At 40.6% G+C, this 17,812-nt stretch overlaps 1 protein-coding gene across 1 annotated transcript in view; it reads left to right on the forward strand.

Annotated features, from left to right (window-relative positions):
* The window catches only part of UXS1 (UDP-glucuronate decarboxylase 1), an 87,678-nt gene that overhangs the window by 37,361 nt on the left and 32,505 nt on the right, over positions 1-17,812 (forward strand). Inside the window, exons 7-8 of the mRNA XM_039514121.1 lie at positions 11,419-11,523; positions 13,770-13,829. Of these exons, the coding sequence (XP_039370055.1) occupies positions 11,419-11,523; positions 13,770-13,829 (165 nt within the window). The remainder of the gene's footprint in view (positions 1-11,418; positions 11,524-13,769; positions 13,830-17,812) is intronic.

Here is a 17,812-nt window from a genome sequence, read left to right on the forward strand (position 1 = left end):
CTGAGTCACAGCCAAACTCTGTACATTGCAGGGTAGTGTCAGGAGATGACCATCATACTCTAGTTTGGATTCTTAAAAACTGGTTAGCATCTCTAAATGTTCAGGGCTGCTGCTTGCAGACTACTCCTCCTGTCACATGTGCGCACACAGGGAGGGAAATGTTTTCTCAGGTAGTTGCTGCATTTGGCTTGTCTACCTCATTGGAAGAAATGGATTGCTTTGAGGGCAGCTGTGAGAACAGCCCCATCACTCTTCCACCTTTCCTAAATAGGACTCTCGGAAGGCGTCAGATGTGCTCCTGAGCAGGATGATGTGCACACATTATCTCCCCCTCCTTTCTCTCTGTATTCCATGCCCAGCAAGTACAGTCTCTCAAGCGAGATGGTTGTGGGTAAGGATAACAAAAAAGTGACTCTGAAGTATAAAACCCCCAAAGTGTGTGTGTGTGTTGCACATGATGGCCATGAGGAAAACTACCATAAAGCAATAGAAACTGAAATGAATGGTGCTCTGCAATATTTAGGGACAGTATGGTGTTTAATACTAGTAAATCTTTGAGCATCCAAGGATTTCAGTGGACTTTGCAATATTTATTAAGCCCCACAGAACTCTTGTGAGGCAGATAAATATTATCCTGTTACTACATCAGGGAGTTCAGCATGAATCGGCTGTCCATTAACACTTGTGAAATGTGACCCTTCTGTATATAGTCAAGGGCTACCATACAAAAAGCATCCCATACAATCATCTTGGCTTTGAAGCTTTGGTGTATAGGAATGCAGTAGTTTACTTCTCCCTTCCCCCCTCTCCCCCCAATACCAAAAATAGGCCTGGAGAGGCTGCAAACAAAGTCTTCAGCACTTCCAAACAATAAATGGATTATACATTTTTCATGACCATAATCACAAGTGCAGAGTACTCTGTGAATGCGTTGTCATTACAGCAAGCACATAATACCATGGGAGCATGGTTGCACAGCAGGAATTTTGCTAATGGCCTCCAGCATTTCACTGTACAGTTAGGCACTTTAAGTAAAACAATACCAGTGGGTCATTGTCGAAGTTGTAATCTATCTTAGTGTGAATATTGTGTCTTGGCTGGATGTGAAATATGGTCTATTTGCAGCGTGTAATGAAAGGCAATTTCAGAATGACTCTCAAAGATGAGGAGAGACTCTTCAGAATCTAATCAAAGTGTCTGCCTGCACTACATAGCATGAAGTAGCTAAAGGAGGCAGAGTTCCTGCATGGAGAAGATCCTATGGAAGTTGGTTTTAAAACCTTAGACCCTAACTAATGAATCAGTTGTATTCCCAGAGTTATTGGAAGGCGTGCTCTGAGTTAATTACAAATCTGTACAAGTCTTTCAGTCTAGCCATTTTTCATGATTTCAGCATGGGAACATAACTCATGGCAGGTCATTTATTAATTTCACATCTATTTTCTGTAGGCATATATGAAGGGTAGTTTTTTTTATTTAAATGACTTAAATTTGGCTCAAAATTAAAACAAACTTTTTAATAATAAGTATGTATCCCTCTCTGAATTGTACCATAGAAGTGTTTGAATGATGGCATAAGAATTTAGGTAGATGTGGCCATTGTAGCACTAAGAACCCCAAGGTGGAGAAAGCTATATATATATATATATATATATATATATATATATATATATATACATGGATTTTCAAATTTTATATATATATATATATATATAGTTAATAGCACAGGCAAATACATTTATTTGCAATGTACTTTTAAAACATTGACTCAAATGGAATTTAAACATGTTCTTAAAGTTAATGTTCTTAAATGCTTTGCAAGATCAAGGCTTAGGTTGACTGATCCTTTTAAATAAGGATTTTAATTTTTTAAGCTGGGTGTCTTCAATAGCTGAGAATTATCTTTTAGCAGAAGTTTGAGCTGTTAACTTCATGAATGAGAAATACTAAATAAATTAGTAGTGCATGTTTATTCCTTTCCTTAGATATTTTCTTAGAACAGGCTGTATCAAAACAACTGACATGCCATTGAGCTGGGATAAGATCTGTGTTAAATGCTCTGGAATTTCTCAGGCCACTTTGTCAAATACAAGAGAGTTATCAATGCTTCAGTAGTTGCATCCTTATTCAGTTTTATCCCATTGTTTTCCCCCCATCTGCCAAATAATTATTTTATTCTGCTTATTAGTTTGTAACTCATTAAGTTAAGATAGTGTTAGGGTCATTTAAAGGGAGCAGGTAGTACAATAGGACAAAAGCGGTCTTTGTTTTGTTTGTGCATTGCTTAGTGTGATGGGCTCCTAGGCACTGTCATAAACAGATAGTTAAGGGTTAATGCCTCTTTTACCTGTAAAGGGTTAAGAAGTTCACCTAGCCTAGCTGATACCTGACCAGAGGAACCAATGGGGGAACAAGATGTTTCAAAAGGAAGGAGGGAAGTTTCCTTTGTTTAGTCAGTTTCAGTTTCAGCTGGAGTGAAAAAGATCAAGGAACCAGCCTCTTATCAGAGTAGTAAGTTTTAGAAAGGAATAAATAGGTTTATGTTTATTTTCATTTGTGACTTGTTTTGGTGCCATTAAGGGAATTATCAAATTGGATATTCTTGTGTGTATTAAGATTTCTGCCCAGGGGAACATCCTGTGTTTTCAACCTATTGTCTGTGAGATACGCTGGTATGCTGTCTCCCAGAGGGTTTATATTTTTTCTTTCTTTTACCTTTCTTTTCTTTAATTAAAAGCCTTCTTTTTAAGAACCTGATTGATTTTTCCTTGTTTTAAGATCCAAGGGGATTGGATCTGGACTCACCAGGAATTGGTGGGGGAAAGGAGGGGAGGATGGTTAAATTCTCCTTGTGTTAAGATCCACGGGGTTGGATCGGTGTTCACCAGGGACTTGGTGAGGAAGTCTCTCAAGACTATCCAAAAAAGGGAGTTAGTTTGCGAGTGGTGGCAGCGAGACCAGATCTAAGCTGGTAATTAAGCTTAGAAGTGTCCATGCAGGTCCCCACATCTGTACCTTAAAGTTCAGAGTGGGGAAGGAACCTTGACAGGCTCCTAGGCACTGCTGCAGTACAAATATTTGTTAATCTCTCAGTTCTAGGAACTGTCATTCCATCTTACTTTATAGGTCACAGGTACAGTAAATTGGGTGTTTTGAGAAGTTCTTGCTCCTGGGGCGCTGTGGATCAACTCTAAGGATCTTGCTATGAAAAATGTTATGGGGATAGCCTAGTCCCTAGTGAGTTTTGGCCCATGTCAGATACAGGGCAGGTAGCAATCTTCTGCTCAGGAGAATCTAGTAGTGGAATAGTGATTGTTGCAAGCCAGGTATCAAGATGAGACCAGTGTGGATAATGTAGCACTCTGTGTTCAGATGGTGCGTGACTCTAATCAGTGATGTCAGTCTAATTTTATTAAACACACTCAAAAAAAATACTAAAGTAAAACTTTGCATGTTATGGATTGGTATTAGTAGGGTTTTACCAACAGTATAAGTGATTCTGCTGAAACTTAAAAGATATGGATTTCAGTATAATTAATACTTGAATGAAAAAAATAACCTATAGCTTGCGGTTGTACCACCTCACACAGTACAAACTGCACCTGCATCCAGTCTAACCTGGGGCTTTCCCTGTCTGAGTGATGTCTGTACTAGACCAACAGTGGGAGAACTGCTAACATTCTCAGTATAGATGCTGCCAGTGATGAGCTGCCAAAATCTTAACAACTGGTTCCCTATAAAAAGTTCTGATTTAAAGGGGGGGGAGCGGGGGAGACATCCTCGTGGGGCTGGGGCCCCCTGCAGGGCCTGGACCAATTGCCCCACTTGCCCCCTCCCCTCTGGCCAGCCTTGGAGCTTGCAGCAGCCCCCCCGCCACACACACACCCCTTGCTGGGCCATTCAAAAAGCGGCAGCAGGACGACTCCAGAGGTCAGCTGAGCTGCCCAGCTGGTGCCGGCGGCTGGCCACACTGCAGCTGGGGGGAAGTGGGGGAAGGGCCAGGGGAACCTCAGCCTCCCCAGCTGGGAATCCAGGGAGCAACAGGATGGTCCGGCCCACGGACCAGAGTTCTTTGCCCACCTCCTGGCCCTTTAACAACCGGTTCTCCACAGAGGTCTAATTTTAGCAACCGGTTCTTGAGAACCTGTGGGAACCTGCTCCAGTTCACCACTGGATGCTGCCTTATGGGGAATCCCATCTACCTAAGATGCAAGGAGTTTCCTGTGTTCCTGACTAAAGTTCATCTTTTTGCTTAATATTTGTTGCCTGAAGTTTGCTGTGATTTATATAAAACGTATATTGTAGTTGTACCAGTATGCTGAGATGTGTTGAAGACATGAGCTATTGGTTATTGCAGATAAATTGTTAGACTCTCTCAACTCTGACTCTTTTTGGAAGGCACTCGGATACCATCGTGATAAGTGTGGGAAAAGTGGATAGCATTTAATTACCAAAGACTTTCGTCATCCAAGGAAGGTTTTTCTAAGTCACAGCATCTAGTTGATCAGTGCCCCAAGTAGAGAGGTTGATTACCTTCATTCAGCATTAAAGACATAACTGAAGACTAAATAATATATGGGCATTTGGTTTTAATGTTCCTCACTTGTTCATGTTTTAATTAAAATCTAAAATACTATTTTTTATAAATTGGCACAACTGAAGTTTCACTCTAGTTATTGTTCTTCTGTGACAGTCAAAGACACATGGTTGGGCTCCACGGGTAGTGATCAATGGTTCCATGTCTAGTTGGCAGCCGGTATCAAGTGGAGTACCCCAAGGGTCGGTGCTGGGGCCGGTTTTATTCAATATCTTCATTAACGATCTGGAGGATGGTGTGGACTGCACCCTTAGCAAGTTTGCAGATGACACTAAACTGGGAGGAGTGGTTGATACGCTGGAGGGTAGGGATAGGATACAGAGGGACCTAGACAAATTAGAGGATTGGGCCAAAAGAAATATGATGAGGTTCAACAAGGACAAGTGCAGAGTCCTGCACTGAGGACGGAAGAATCCCATGCACTGTTACAGACTAGGGACCGAATGCCTGGGCAGCAGTTCTGCAGAAAAGGACCTAGGGGTTACGGTGGACGAAAAGCTGAATATGAGTCAACAGTGTGCCCTTGTTGCCAAGAAGGCTAATGGCATTTTGGGTTGTTTAAGTAGGGGCATTTCCAGCAGATCGAGGGATGTGATCATTCCCCTCTACTCAGCACTGGTGAGGCCTCATTTGGAGTACTGTGTCCAGTTTTGGGCCCCACACTACAAGAAGGATGTGGATAAATTGGAGAGAGTCCAGCGGAGGGCAACAAAAATGATTAGGGGGCTGGAGCACATGACTTATGAGGAGAGACTGAGGGAACTGGGATTGTTTAGTCTGCAGAAGAGAAGAATGAGGGGGGATTTGATAGCTGCTTTCAACTACCTGAAAGGGGGTTCCAAAGAGGATGGATCTAGATGGTTCTCAGTGGTAGAAGATGACAGAACAAGGAGTAATGGTCTCAAGTTGCAGAGGGGGAGGTTTATGTTGGACATTAGGAAAAACTTTTTCACTAGTAGGGTGGTGAAGAACTGGAATGGGTTACCTAGGGAGGTAGTGGAATCTCCTTCCTTAGAGGTTTTTAAGGTCAGGCTTGACAAAGCCCTGGCTGGGATGATTTAGTTGGGTTTGGTCCTGCTTTGAGCAGGGGGTTGGACTAGATGACCTCCTGAGGTCCCTTCTAACCCTGAGATTCTATGATTCTATGACAAAAGCTGTTGTTGGTGCTGATGCTGGGCACTTGTTTTAAAGGGACATTGTCAACTTTAAAAAAAATCAAACTTCTTTCTGGAATTTTTTTACCTGCCATTGTTACAAATGACCCTTAAGATCATGATGACAGAAAAAGATTTGTTTGTTCATTGTGCCTTTGACAGCACTTTGTGTAGTCAGTTTCACTGTTTGCTCTGTTAAATAAGTTCCACTGTTCTTTGTGTGGGTCTTTAACACTGCAGCAGGGGGAGAGGCAAATGAAAGCATTTGATCATTAAAACTACTAACTCGACAAGGGCATATAGGCATGTATAGGTACCTCAAACTAGTTCTGACTGACTTTTTAAATGACCAGATTCCTAGTTGAGAAGGTGACTTTTTAAGAATCAGATTTGAAGAGCTACTCTTTCCTTTTGGTTTTCAAAGATGTTATAGAACCTCACGCTTTTTGTGGCCTGTTGGCTACAGGTAAAGCTTGTGGGTGCACCAGTTACAGAACCTCATTGATGCATGTGAGCATTAAAACACCTTATATAACGCTTTCCTTTTAAGGTGGAATCTTTTGCTTTTCAGCACAATTCTGATTTGAGAAGTTAATTGGGTTTTCCCACACAGGGCCTTGTAATACGATTCTATTGTAACTCCTAAGGAGAACTTGCTCTTTGGGGGTATTTTGGCTGTTCTTAAACAAAGGTGTTGCCTAAATACACAAGTTGCACCATTTCAACTAAAGCTGTTTTAAAAAACAAAAACAAACACCCCTCCCCCCCCAAAAAAACTGTCTAGTTTAAATGATGCAAATCCTGTTCTGTAGAAACTTAAATTGATTACACCTGGCTTGTACTGATTCGAAAAATGATTTTGGTTAATCAGGTGCAACTTTTGTGTGAAGTCTAAGTTTGCATTTAATTTAGCTGCTCTTTTTAAAATCAGCTTGATAGGGTTATAACTTTTAATCATTTACACTTATTTAATTCTTTGAAAGACTCTCCTGTATGCATGTGAAGAAACCTGGGGCATCTGAAATGACATGCCCTTTCAGTTTTCATAATGTCTGTTTTAATAATCACCATAAATTACTAAAATTAATTTCCCAAAGTGACCCATAGATAGTAAACATGTAAACTCTAGCCTAAGCCCTTTTCCCAGAGTTGACGGCCTAGATTTCCTGCCTTATGACCAATCAGTCTCTAGTTTGTTCTGGCTGGTGATCCACTTCCATCTTTCATGTTCAGGGTACCCAGCCAAGTTCCCACACCTGCTAAGAGTGAGTCAACAGCAAACACCTGCCATTCTTTTGGATAGCTCTTTCACTGTTGGTCTTTTATCACTCTTACTTGGGTACTTCAGTGCTTGCATATACATGAGCATGCACACTTTAATGTTGCATCTGCTTATTGTACCACAATTACCATCTTACTATATTGCGTAGTTGACGTGCAATGTTGAGCTTGTCATATAAGAGCATGACAAATGCAGAGTGTTTGCTGCATTTGTAATATGCACTCCTGTGACTACAGTCTAGGTCCAGCTTGCAGTCATGGAAAACGAGCATCTTAGGGAAAGGATAGAAACATGTTTAAATACTGAAACGCTTGAAAGAGGGAAAACAGAGCTAGAGAGGCAGCCATATTTGTCTTACGATGCTGAGATTGTGGGCCTGTTTGGTCACTTGCATTACAGTATATGAGTGCTTTTACCCTTTCCCCTCCAAAATGGTTCAGTTGCCTGCATCTTTAAAAGTTTTGGAGAGGGCCTGGAGCTGGCTGCTTTCCTATCCATCTGATCTGATAAGGCAACCATCTGTCCCATGGCGAATACTCCATCACCCTTCTACCTGCTAGCCCTGGCCTTGCTAAGTCCTTTGTATAATATTGTCACTGTCCGTCTGCAAAAGAAGCAGCACTCTACATTGTACCCAGGTGCTGAAACGTTCCCTCTTCTCTGGCAAGTGAAGCAGTTGATAGGACAGACCATTCAGGGCTGTGTTTCTTCTTCCGGTCCACATTTTCCTGTGGTGCTGCAGCAGCTAACAACTGGAGAAAAAGACTCAGAGAGGAAGGGATTAAAAATGAAGGAGACATTGCTTTCCCAGACCCATCTCTGTGTATGCTTCTGTTGCACTTGTTTTCTGTCTGGAATGAGCTTGAGTAATTGAAAGGAGTTTTTTGATTCTTGCATATGGTTACTTTTTTGTTAGCATTTATATAACAGTTATGGATAAGTATCAGCTCAAATATATCTTCATTCACTCATGCCAAGGAAGGAATGTTCACTCTTAATGGGCCACTGTTCTAAACATCAATGTACCATTATAATGTTAAACTTGTACTAGCTGTTACATGTAGGAAATTCCAGTGAGGTCTTTTCAGAAACATACACATTGGTCATCCAATAGAATATAATTCAGTAGTAATAACGTTTATCTGGATGACAAAAATGCCTTTTAAAAATGTCATTGTGGCAGATAATTCACTAAAATATCACAAAGTAATCTTAGTATGAAATGGCAAAAACAGTCTTTGGGCTGTAAGGGTTGAGGGGAGATTATGTATCTAAAGCCCTGATAATAGGGGTCTTGCAAATCCTCTCAAAATTTGGGACCTGTCTGCCACAAAAATAAGAATCAGCAAAATCATTGTGATTTAATTAAACTTGGCTTAAAATAATTATGTATATTAAATACCCTGATCGTTTTTAACATAGTGTTTTTAAAGTAGTAAGTGAAACTTAAACCTTATACCTATTTCCCCTCTGAATTTTTTCCTGCACCGTGGAAATGCACTAACTTGTTGCAGGGTTGTTTTTTGGAATTGTTTTGTGTGTCAGAAATAAAAGCATGTATATTTCCCTAACATTTTATATTTGTGATTAATAAACAATTTATAGTACAGTAGCTCCTAGAGGAAATTATCAGAACAAGGGATCCTTTTGTGTGGCTGTCATGGAAAAAATAAGAGTATCCCATTTCTAGAGGGCTTGTGGTTTTAAGAAGAGCACTTTGTAGCTCAAAAGCTTTTCTCTCTCACCAACAGAAGTTGGTCCAATAAAATATGCTGCCTCACTCACTTTGTCCCTCATTTTGACATTGTCTCTTTCAACCTCAGCTAGCAGATTTTATATTCTGGCCTTTTAGTTTGTAAGCTTGTTTGACATCAGTCATGCAGTGGTAGAACAAAATTAGCTATGCAACTTATACTCTTTAAACAGGTAGCTATATTTAAATGAGACCTTTTATCCATTAGTATGGCAGTAAAATGGCTATTTCTATACTAGAGTTGTTGAGCTTGAGTTGGTAATTTGACATGACTGCCATACAGAGTCATACCAATGGTCCATCTAGTCTAGGAGCCTGTCTTCCGACAGTAGCCAGTGCCTGATGCTTCAGAGGGAATGAACAGAACAAGACAATTGTTGACTGATCCATCACTCATTGCTAAGCACCAGCTTCTGGCAATCAGAGGTTTAGGGACATGCAGAGCATAGAATTGAATCTCTGACCATCTTGGCTAATAGGTCCATCAATGGCTATCTTCCATTAACTTACCTATTTTTTTTTAAATACAGTTATGCTTTTTGCCTTCACAACATCCCCTGGCAATGAGTTCCACAGGTTGACTGTGTTGTGTGAAGAAGTACTTTCTTATGTTTGTTTCAAAACTGCTGCCTGTTAGTTTCATTGAGTGACCCCTGGACCCTGTGAAACATTGCCTATGATCAGACTTCCAGTGTGAGGTGCCTGTGAGGCACAGCAGTACTATGGATTGAAAAGGGATTGTGAACTGGCTAAGTTTGCATCTTTGCCATTTTTTTTAAGGGAAGGGGTGGTGAAATGGGTGTGTGCCGTCTTTTGTTGCTTATGACATATGAAGAATGCTTAGAAAAGTGTGTTCTACTTTTTTTATTTTAATTGAAAATGAGGGTTTGTCTACCCTATTTTTGCTTGAAGATTCAGTGGATAACTCAGTCAGTGATGTTGCAGATGTCATGGAAGTTAAACCCGAATGAGTGGGGATGAGATTTATTCACTGTGCAAAGAGTGCATTTTATTTTGAAGTGGTGTTTTTTGCTATCACCTGTCTCGTATAAACACCCGACTAAACAATTTAAAGAAGAGCCTTGTTAGAGCTTTAACATTGTTACCCTACAGGTAAAGATTGACAGCTTTACATCATAGCATCACACTGTTAGATCATGAGCAAAACAGGGAGCAGACTGGATCCTTCTGATATTTTAAGGTTTAAAAACAAGCAGGTTTTTTTAAAAATTAAGCTTTGCTTTACACATCATGAAGAAGCAAAAAAGGCATGGCACCCTTTTTGTTTTATCCCTTCTTAAATAACCTTTGCGTGTTTTCTTAGGTGTCCTTGTAGGAGATCTGTTTTTTTTGTGTCCAAATTGAACTCTTCCCATTTAATTTTGGCATCCTCTGGTACACACAGTCTCTTTTTTTAAACAAGAAAAGGATACAGGGTGGTCTGGACATACTATGGTGAGAGACACTAGAAAAATATCTTTCTGCTCTCTGTGCTACATTACGAATAGCTTGTTAACCTGTTTTTGTTGAATCATTCACGTTGGGTTTCACAGGCATCTTCAGTTAAGGCTCAACGTTCTTTGTTTTATTGCTAACAAACCATTTTTTCCATCAGCTGCAGTCTTCAAACTCTTGTTTCATTCAGTGAAACCTGTAACCTTATTAGGCAACATCTTGTCTTCAGAGATCACCCAACGTATCCTTGTTCCATTTCTGTGGGAAAATCACTTGCCTCTATTAAGAACCAGTCTATGTTGGTCCCTTGAATGGTCACGTATGACAGATTTTGCTGTATTGCACAACTAGTTATAGGTTTCCTTCAGTTCCTTTGACTTGTGCTTCTATTATACTTTCTCTCCTGAGCTGGAAATTCTCTTACAATTTCTGAAATGAATAGGTACCAACTTCTCTGATATAGAGGGATTCCAATACCCATCACAAAAAAACTATGAATATGTACGGGCTGTGTGTAATCCAGTTGCATCACTTTCACTCTTCACTATTCAGAACCTTGGTCATATAGCCTATCAGGCCACTAACAGGAAACCTAAGATGAACAGAAGCATGCATGCATTTCTAATCGATATAAGTCTCTTGACCCACCTTACCAGAAACAACTAACATTGCATGTTTTGGAAATGGGGTTTATAAAGGATTGTACTGTCCCATATGCAGTGCACTTCCTAGGTACAATAAGGAAGATTAATGTAATTTTGACCTTGCTCTTCTGCAGCTATTGTGCATTGGCTATGCAGTGCTGGCAGAAGTAAAATGTTTTACTTGTAGGCTATGCATTCTGCAAACACACCAGGAGCATCTATACATCTGTGTTAACAAGTGCTAACAGTGTTGCTATGATTAAAAATCTTAATCTGTTTAATTCTATTAATCATCTGTTTAATATGATTAATTCTTAATTCTGTTTAATTTTGCTGTGTTTTTACTATGGATTTGCATGTATGATCTCTGTAGATAACGTGTTAAGAACTAGGGTTTGAAGTTAGGGGACACAGATACGGAAGGTGAAGAGTTTGATAATAAGGCATTCATTTCAGTGGTAGCTTCCTGTAGCCCTGCTGTTTTTTTCATTTAGTTTATTATATTGGGATTTTTTTTCTCCATTATCTCACAGTGGACCAGATCTATCATCTAGCATCTCCTGCTTCCCCTCCAAATTACATGTATAATCCTATCAAGACATTAAAGACCAATACTATTGGGACATTAAACATGTTAGGTGAGTTGAAATCTTTTTTTTTCTTCTTACTGTATTCATTTTGCTTGAAATACTCAGAACTGCTAACAACTGTTGGGTTCACAGTTGTGTTCCACTTAAGCTTTAAGGCCCAGTTACACCAATATACTTAAGCAGAGGCTTAATGAAAGGCACATGAGTAGTTCCATTAAAGTCGATTATGAAAAATTAAAGGGACTATTTGTATTTTTTAGAGCGACGCGCATGTTTAAGTACCTGGCTGAATCTGGAGCACAGCCATCTGCACTGAGGTGATTCTGTCTATTGTACCATGTAAGACTGAATTCATTAGCCCAGTTTGTTTATTAGCAAGCTAGCAAGAAAGTACAACTTGCTGTTCCACTAAAATTTTAAATTCAGTATTTAAATGAGTGTAAAATCTGCAAACAGAACTCTCGCTAGTATTGAAAGAAAGTGTTTTTAGGGTAAAAAAGGTATGCTTTTTTCCCCTTCATTCTATGTCTCAGAATAACTCGTATATTTGTTCATGTTGGATTAAAAACAGAATTGGAAAGGAAGAGCTAATATTTTCCTAACGTAAACACAAATACTGACAGCTATTCTAAGACCAAGAAAGAGCCTTCTTATCTGGCACAAGGGAAGGAAGAGTTCAGCGAGGGATGAGAAGGGGGAATGAGTCAAAAATCAAAGAAAAAAATTAATTTTCCTTGAAAGACCCATTTTCTTCTAGGATGTTTACCTCTTCATGTGAACATTTCAGTATTTCAGCTGAGACCATTTACAAACAGCATGAAAATCTTGAGCCAGCCAGAGTACAAGAGTACAAGAGTTTCCATAGTCATGGCCCAATTATTGAGTAATATCTATGAAGCAATTATGCAGATCAAGCACACAATCAGAGTGCAACTTTGGGGGAAAGACTGCTGTTGTGTCTCAGTGACTGGGGAGCATCCCTGTGTTCAGAGTGACAGCTGACTCCAGTAAAATGAGTGTTAAAGTATGTAGAATTGCAATAACTCCATAGTATTGGTACCTCCCATTGTGGAGATCTCTTCCCCTCAGCCAATTCTGAGAGTCCTATGCTGCTGCTGCCGAGGTCATATACAGTGTCAGGGACAAATTCTCAGCTATATTAATTTGTATTTAGTGCAGCTGAGAGTCAGGGGGTATGGAGGCAGCAAAGTGGCTTCCAGCCTCTCTTGTTATCCAGCCCTTTATGTCCTAATCTCGATTCAGTTGTCACTGCTTTAGCTTGCACTGGTTGCCAATGGCCCCTGGGATTTTTTTTGAAGTAGTGGGTATTTGCTGAGACATGGGGACCCTCTGGCCCCACTTCTTTTCACCAACCAGGAAATGCTGCACTGGGCACAGTTCAGGAAAGAAGACGACTTAAAAGCTACTGTCTCAGTTCTGTGCCATCAAATTGTCCCCCGAGCCAGGGAAAAATTTCTATCACTAGCTCTGCCATCTTGAGGGTCAGTGTGCCAGCAGAGCAGTGCAAAGCCTTCCTTACGCTGGGCAGAATCAGGCCCACTACGTTCAGTTTCAACAGGAGCTACAAAGGTCTAATGAACTTACATGGGGAATATGACACACTTTTCTCCTAAACTACATAGCTCCACTTAGCTCCCACCCAGATTCCTATTAACGTTTCTAACTCTTGTGGTTCACAAGATATCAGACCTTAAAACAGTAGCTATTCCTTCAGGCTAGTAGTACTTTTCTGGCCCCAATCCCAGACTTAATATAGAAAATTTTTAATAGGAGGGTGATTATCCATTAGAACAATGTACCAAAGGCTCTGGTGGATTCTCCATCACTGTCAATTTTTAAATCAAGACTGGCTGTTGTCCCAAAATATATTCTTTAGTTCAAACAGGAGTTAATTCAGGGAAGTCCTATGGCCTTGTGTTATGCAGGAGGTCAGAGTAGATGATCACAATTGTCCCTTGTGATCTGTGGGGAAAAAAAGTCCTTCACTTTAGTTCAGTGTAACTTTCAATCCACGAAATAAGTGTACGTAAGATCTGACAATCAGCCAGCTGTGTGGTATGAGTAGCTGCAGAAAAGCTCAGTCGTGTTCCTTCCAGCTTGAAGTTGGGTACTGGAGACTTGGAGGAAGAGAGGCTAGATCTGGAAAAAACTGATTAGGAAAGCCCTGAATTCCTTCTTCCTTAGACAAAGTGGGGTCTAAATAAAGCAATGAACATAACTGAAAGTCTTTTGTATTCGCTAAAATTCACTATTTCCTTTTTCTCAATGTTTAGGATTAGCAAAACGTGTTGGAGCACGGCTTCTGCTGGCCTCCACCTCTGAGGTGTATGGAGGTAAGACATGAGCATAGCTAGAGTATCTATGGTGTGACTGATCAAGGAAGATTTACAATAACTTCTGTGGATGGTGTGTGGCAGCATGAAGTATTTGCATAGTTGTCATACTTGGACTTGTTAGCTTTCATCTTAATGTTTAAAATGTAGATGGTAATCTTCACTTTAAGGCCCCTTTGCACTGCCAGAGTGGAATAAAGCAACCCAAGTGTAAATGAAAATCAGGCCCTAAATGCTGTGTGTAAGAGTTGACCTATAAGAGAATGTTAGCATTCTTTGTAATAAAGGGGTCTTAGTGGAAGTTTCTACATGTTCAACTCGTAGACTCCAGAGGCCATAGTGGAAATGCATTGGAGGAAAACAGGCAGCAGGTTTGACTCTTGTTCCCCGGACTGTTTGGAAACTGGATTATGATGATGATTAAGCAGAAGCAATGGTGTGTGTTCAGTGCTGAACAAGCCACACGCCCTGCTCTATAACAGCATACAAAGAAAAGATCTGTCTCCATTGGAAAATGACCTACTGACAACATGACTATCAGCAATGAGCCCCTGGCTACTTCCTGCCTTCCCCTCTTTAAATCATGTCGAGAATTATTTAACTAGTGCAGATGCTGCAAAATGCTCTTTGGTTACATCAGGGACCATGATTGGCCTTGCTAGTGCCAGATAAACTTTCTAAAAATTTCCCTGTGTTGTGAACACCAGTTCTACTCCGCTAGTAGGAGCATTAGTATAGTATAGTATAGTATACAACTATTAGTATAGTATAGGTTACCAGTTACTACAGGCATTTTCAGCACTGAGCTGATCTAACTAACACAACAAGCAGCATGATGTTGCTAATAGCTGAGCACTTTAAAGACCTTTTCATTAAAAAGTTCCTAACGTCTCCCCTCTTCCTCTAGACGGAAAGAATGAGATGTGCTCTTTTTACTCCCCTCATGTTTACTTTTTGGATGGAATAACTTTAGGCAGGCAGGTGCACCACAAATATCACGAGCAAGAACTCCACCAATGATGAGGCAGTCACTGAAAATGGCATGACTGTGTCTCATCTCACATTCTTGCCTCCCTATTTCTGTTATGCAAGAGTCAATTCTTACACGGGGAAAGCACTGGGCTAAGAGACACTTCCTAACTGAACAGGAAACCATATTCTCTCTTCCAGAAGATGGAACATTGCTAAAGGCAGACCAAGCATACCAGTTCTGGACCAGCATGTCTCCCCAGCAATCTGATTGCTGCAGGGGAAAACTAAAAGAAACACAGATTGTCAGACTTTGTTATGTATAAAATCCAGTCAGGCAAAGGGATCTACCGTCTTCATATAGTAGGTTTAACTAAATGGAAAAGAGTTATTGTTTTTTAGTTCTTGGCAGGATAAACCCCTTGAAAATGTCCTTTAGCTGTTTCTGCTTCCTACAGAGGTTCTCAAACTGTGCTCTGCAGGGTGCTTCCAGGTGACTGGCAGAGTTGCTTCTGTCAGAGTATTGAAGCATCTGCATGAATTAAAGCTGCACTGTAACTTGAACACAGTCCGGGACCTCCTTAGGGTTTCCACAGGCTTTTATGATCAACTAAAATATCTGGTGTCTTTTCACTGTCACATGTTTCATTTGGCATGAATTTAACCATGATAGAATCGGAGAACAGCTTAAAAATTAGAGTGGTAGCAAACATACAGGGGAACAGAACTAAAACTCAGTGACCTAGAAAAAGTAGAGCAGTGGGCCAGCCGGATAACAATAGGAATTTGGTAATATATGGAAACTTCAAACCCAGGGAGGAGGAAAACACAGCACAGATAAAATGGGTGTTGTAATAAAACGATTGTATCGTGTCTGTTTTATCCTGCCCTAATTATAATTTTTCTTTATGAAGTCAAGCTCTATTGTTGAAGCAGGAATGGTGTGGAACTGGGCTTGGACCTTGAGAAGGGAGGAGAGGAGAAAGTAATCCATGCTGTGGTCTCAATTTTAAAAGCAATGAAATGACTTAGGACCACAAGTTTGATTGACTTTCAATGGGGCATTTTCTCATAAGTCACTTGGATACTTTTGAAAATCCTGTCTTAGTCTATAATATGCAAAGATTTGTGAACCATTGTTGTTTGATCAGGGCTTTGGAGCTGTGCTCTGGCTCAACTCCAGCTCCAGGCAAAAACCTGCAGCTCCACTGCTCCGGAGCTGCTCCGGGCTCCGCTCCAAAGCCCTGCTTTTGATGTGTTCTGTGAATTATGGCTGAGTATATTTGCCATCAGTATTTGCCTTCAGGGAGGATATGAAAAAAAATTAAATTTCCCATGAGAGTCGGCCATAGAGGACAGTTTTAATCAGTTAAAACCTTAGTTTGGGACTATAAATGCAATGCAAAAAGTTACAGCGTGACAAAGGCAAAGCTGTATGTAGCTCCTGGCAGCGGAGGCATTCTAATTATAAGCCATTATTTGGTAGTGTCTTAATATTTTTTAAAGGAGGAAAATTTGAAATCCAGGCCACAAACGGGGGGGAGGGGAATACCCTCCTATGAGCAGTGTCAGTGCAACTATTTATTTCAGTATATGTGATGTCCCAGAACATGGTTTCCTTGAATGCTTACTGCAAATCTGGAACTGACCAGATTTCTTCCAAGGAGCTATGGTTCAGTCTCACTGTCTGCCAGCCAGCTCTAGAGAGGAATGATTAATACCATTTGAACACTAACTTTCAAATATTACTAACATTCATTTTTAAATTGAATAAATCTTGGCTGAAAAAGTAACCTCTGTGCCACTTGCTGTCCTCAGAGTATCAGGCTCAGAGAAGGACAAGGCACGCGCACCATTTTTGTTTGTGGGGCTGTTCCCCACCTTCACCAAACCAGATTCTTTATGGCCTATCTAGATCTCCACCTTCTGGGGGGGAGGGATGGCTCAGTGGTTTGAGCATTGGCCTGCTAAACCCAGGGTTGTGAGTTCAGTCCTTGAGGGGGCCACTTAGGGATCTGGGGCAAAAATTGGTCCTGCTAGTGAAGGCAGGGGGCTGGACTTGATGACCTTTCAAGGTCCCTTCCAGTTCTAGGAGATTGGTATATCTCCAATTATTACCTTTTTTTACTTTATGAATTGGATATTGGTTTGTAAAACTCTTAGGACCATTTATATTAGACAGTAAAAGCCTCAGGGTCTGTGCTGGTCTCTGCTCGAGGGGGGGCTCTTTTGATCCAGAGCAGTAGCGTCCAGAAAGCAATAAGCCTTGGACAGAACTGTAACTTTCAGTGTCTGCATACGTAAACAAGCATATTACCTATCCAGATGAAATTGTTTCCACTTTCCGTCATGCTGCTCTGTCGGGGTTATACGAATCTGGAGAGAACTGGGCACAACTGATGATCGTGTTGTGATCTGTTTGTACTTGCAGATCAGAATAAGAATTGTGATCCGTAACATTCCTGTTTTTCTTCCTTGGTTATACCTCTTACTGCTGAGCAGTGCTAAGGATTCATGGGTAACTTTTCACAGGTCACCGAAGAAACTAGGGGAAGGCAATCTAAAGTGTGTGTTTAATATTCAGTATAAATAGTATCAGTAAAAAAGAAAAAGGTGCCTCCAGAGTGGGGATACCTTTCATCCATGCAGGAATGCTAGAGAATTTACCACTGAGCATGCCAACAAGAATCTGTTTTTACGACTGTTAATTCAAGATATGAATGGTTGCTTACTAGAAAAGGTTGGGGGGGGCAGCAAAATCTTCATGGAACTTGTAAGTGGCATGGAGGAGATTCTGCCAATGTATTAAATATTCATTGGTGGTGGTAATGGTAATGACAGCTGTCTATTATATATGACTCAGCTGAATGGTTTTAATGTTTGTCCTGGCCTCCTCATAGTTGTATTTCAGCATGTATTGGAGGTGATGGGGAGGCAGGTATGACTCTCCCAGTAGCATGAAAGGGTTCTCTTTTCCCTTGTCACAGCTGTTGTTCAGCAACTCTTAAGAATGC

Source organism: Mauremys reevesii, linkage group 1, assembly GCF_016161935.1.
Source record: "Mauremys reevesii isolate NIE-2019 linkage group 1, ASM1616193v1, whole genome shotgun sequence".
NCBI classification, from domain to species: domain Eukaryota; kingdom Metazoa; phylum Chordata; order Testudines; family Geoemydidae; genus Mauremys; species Mauremys reevesii.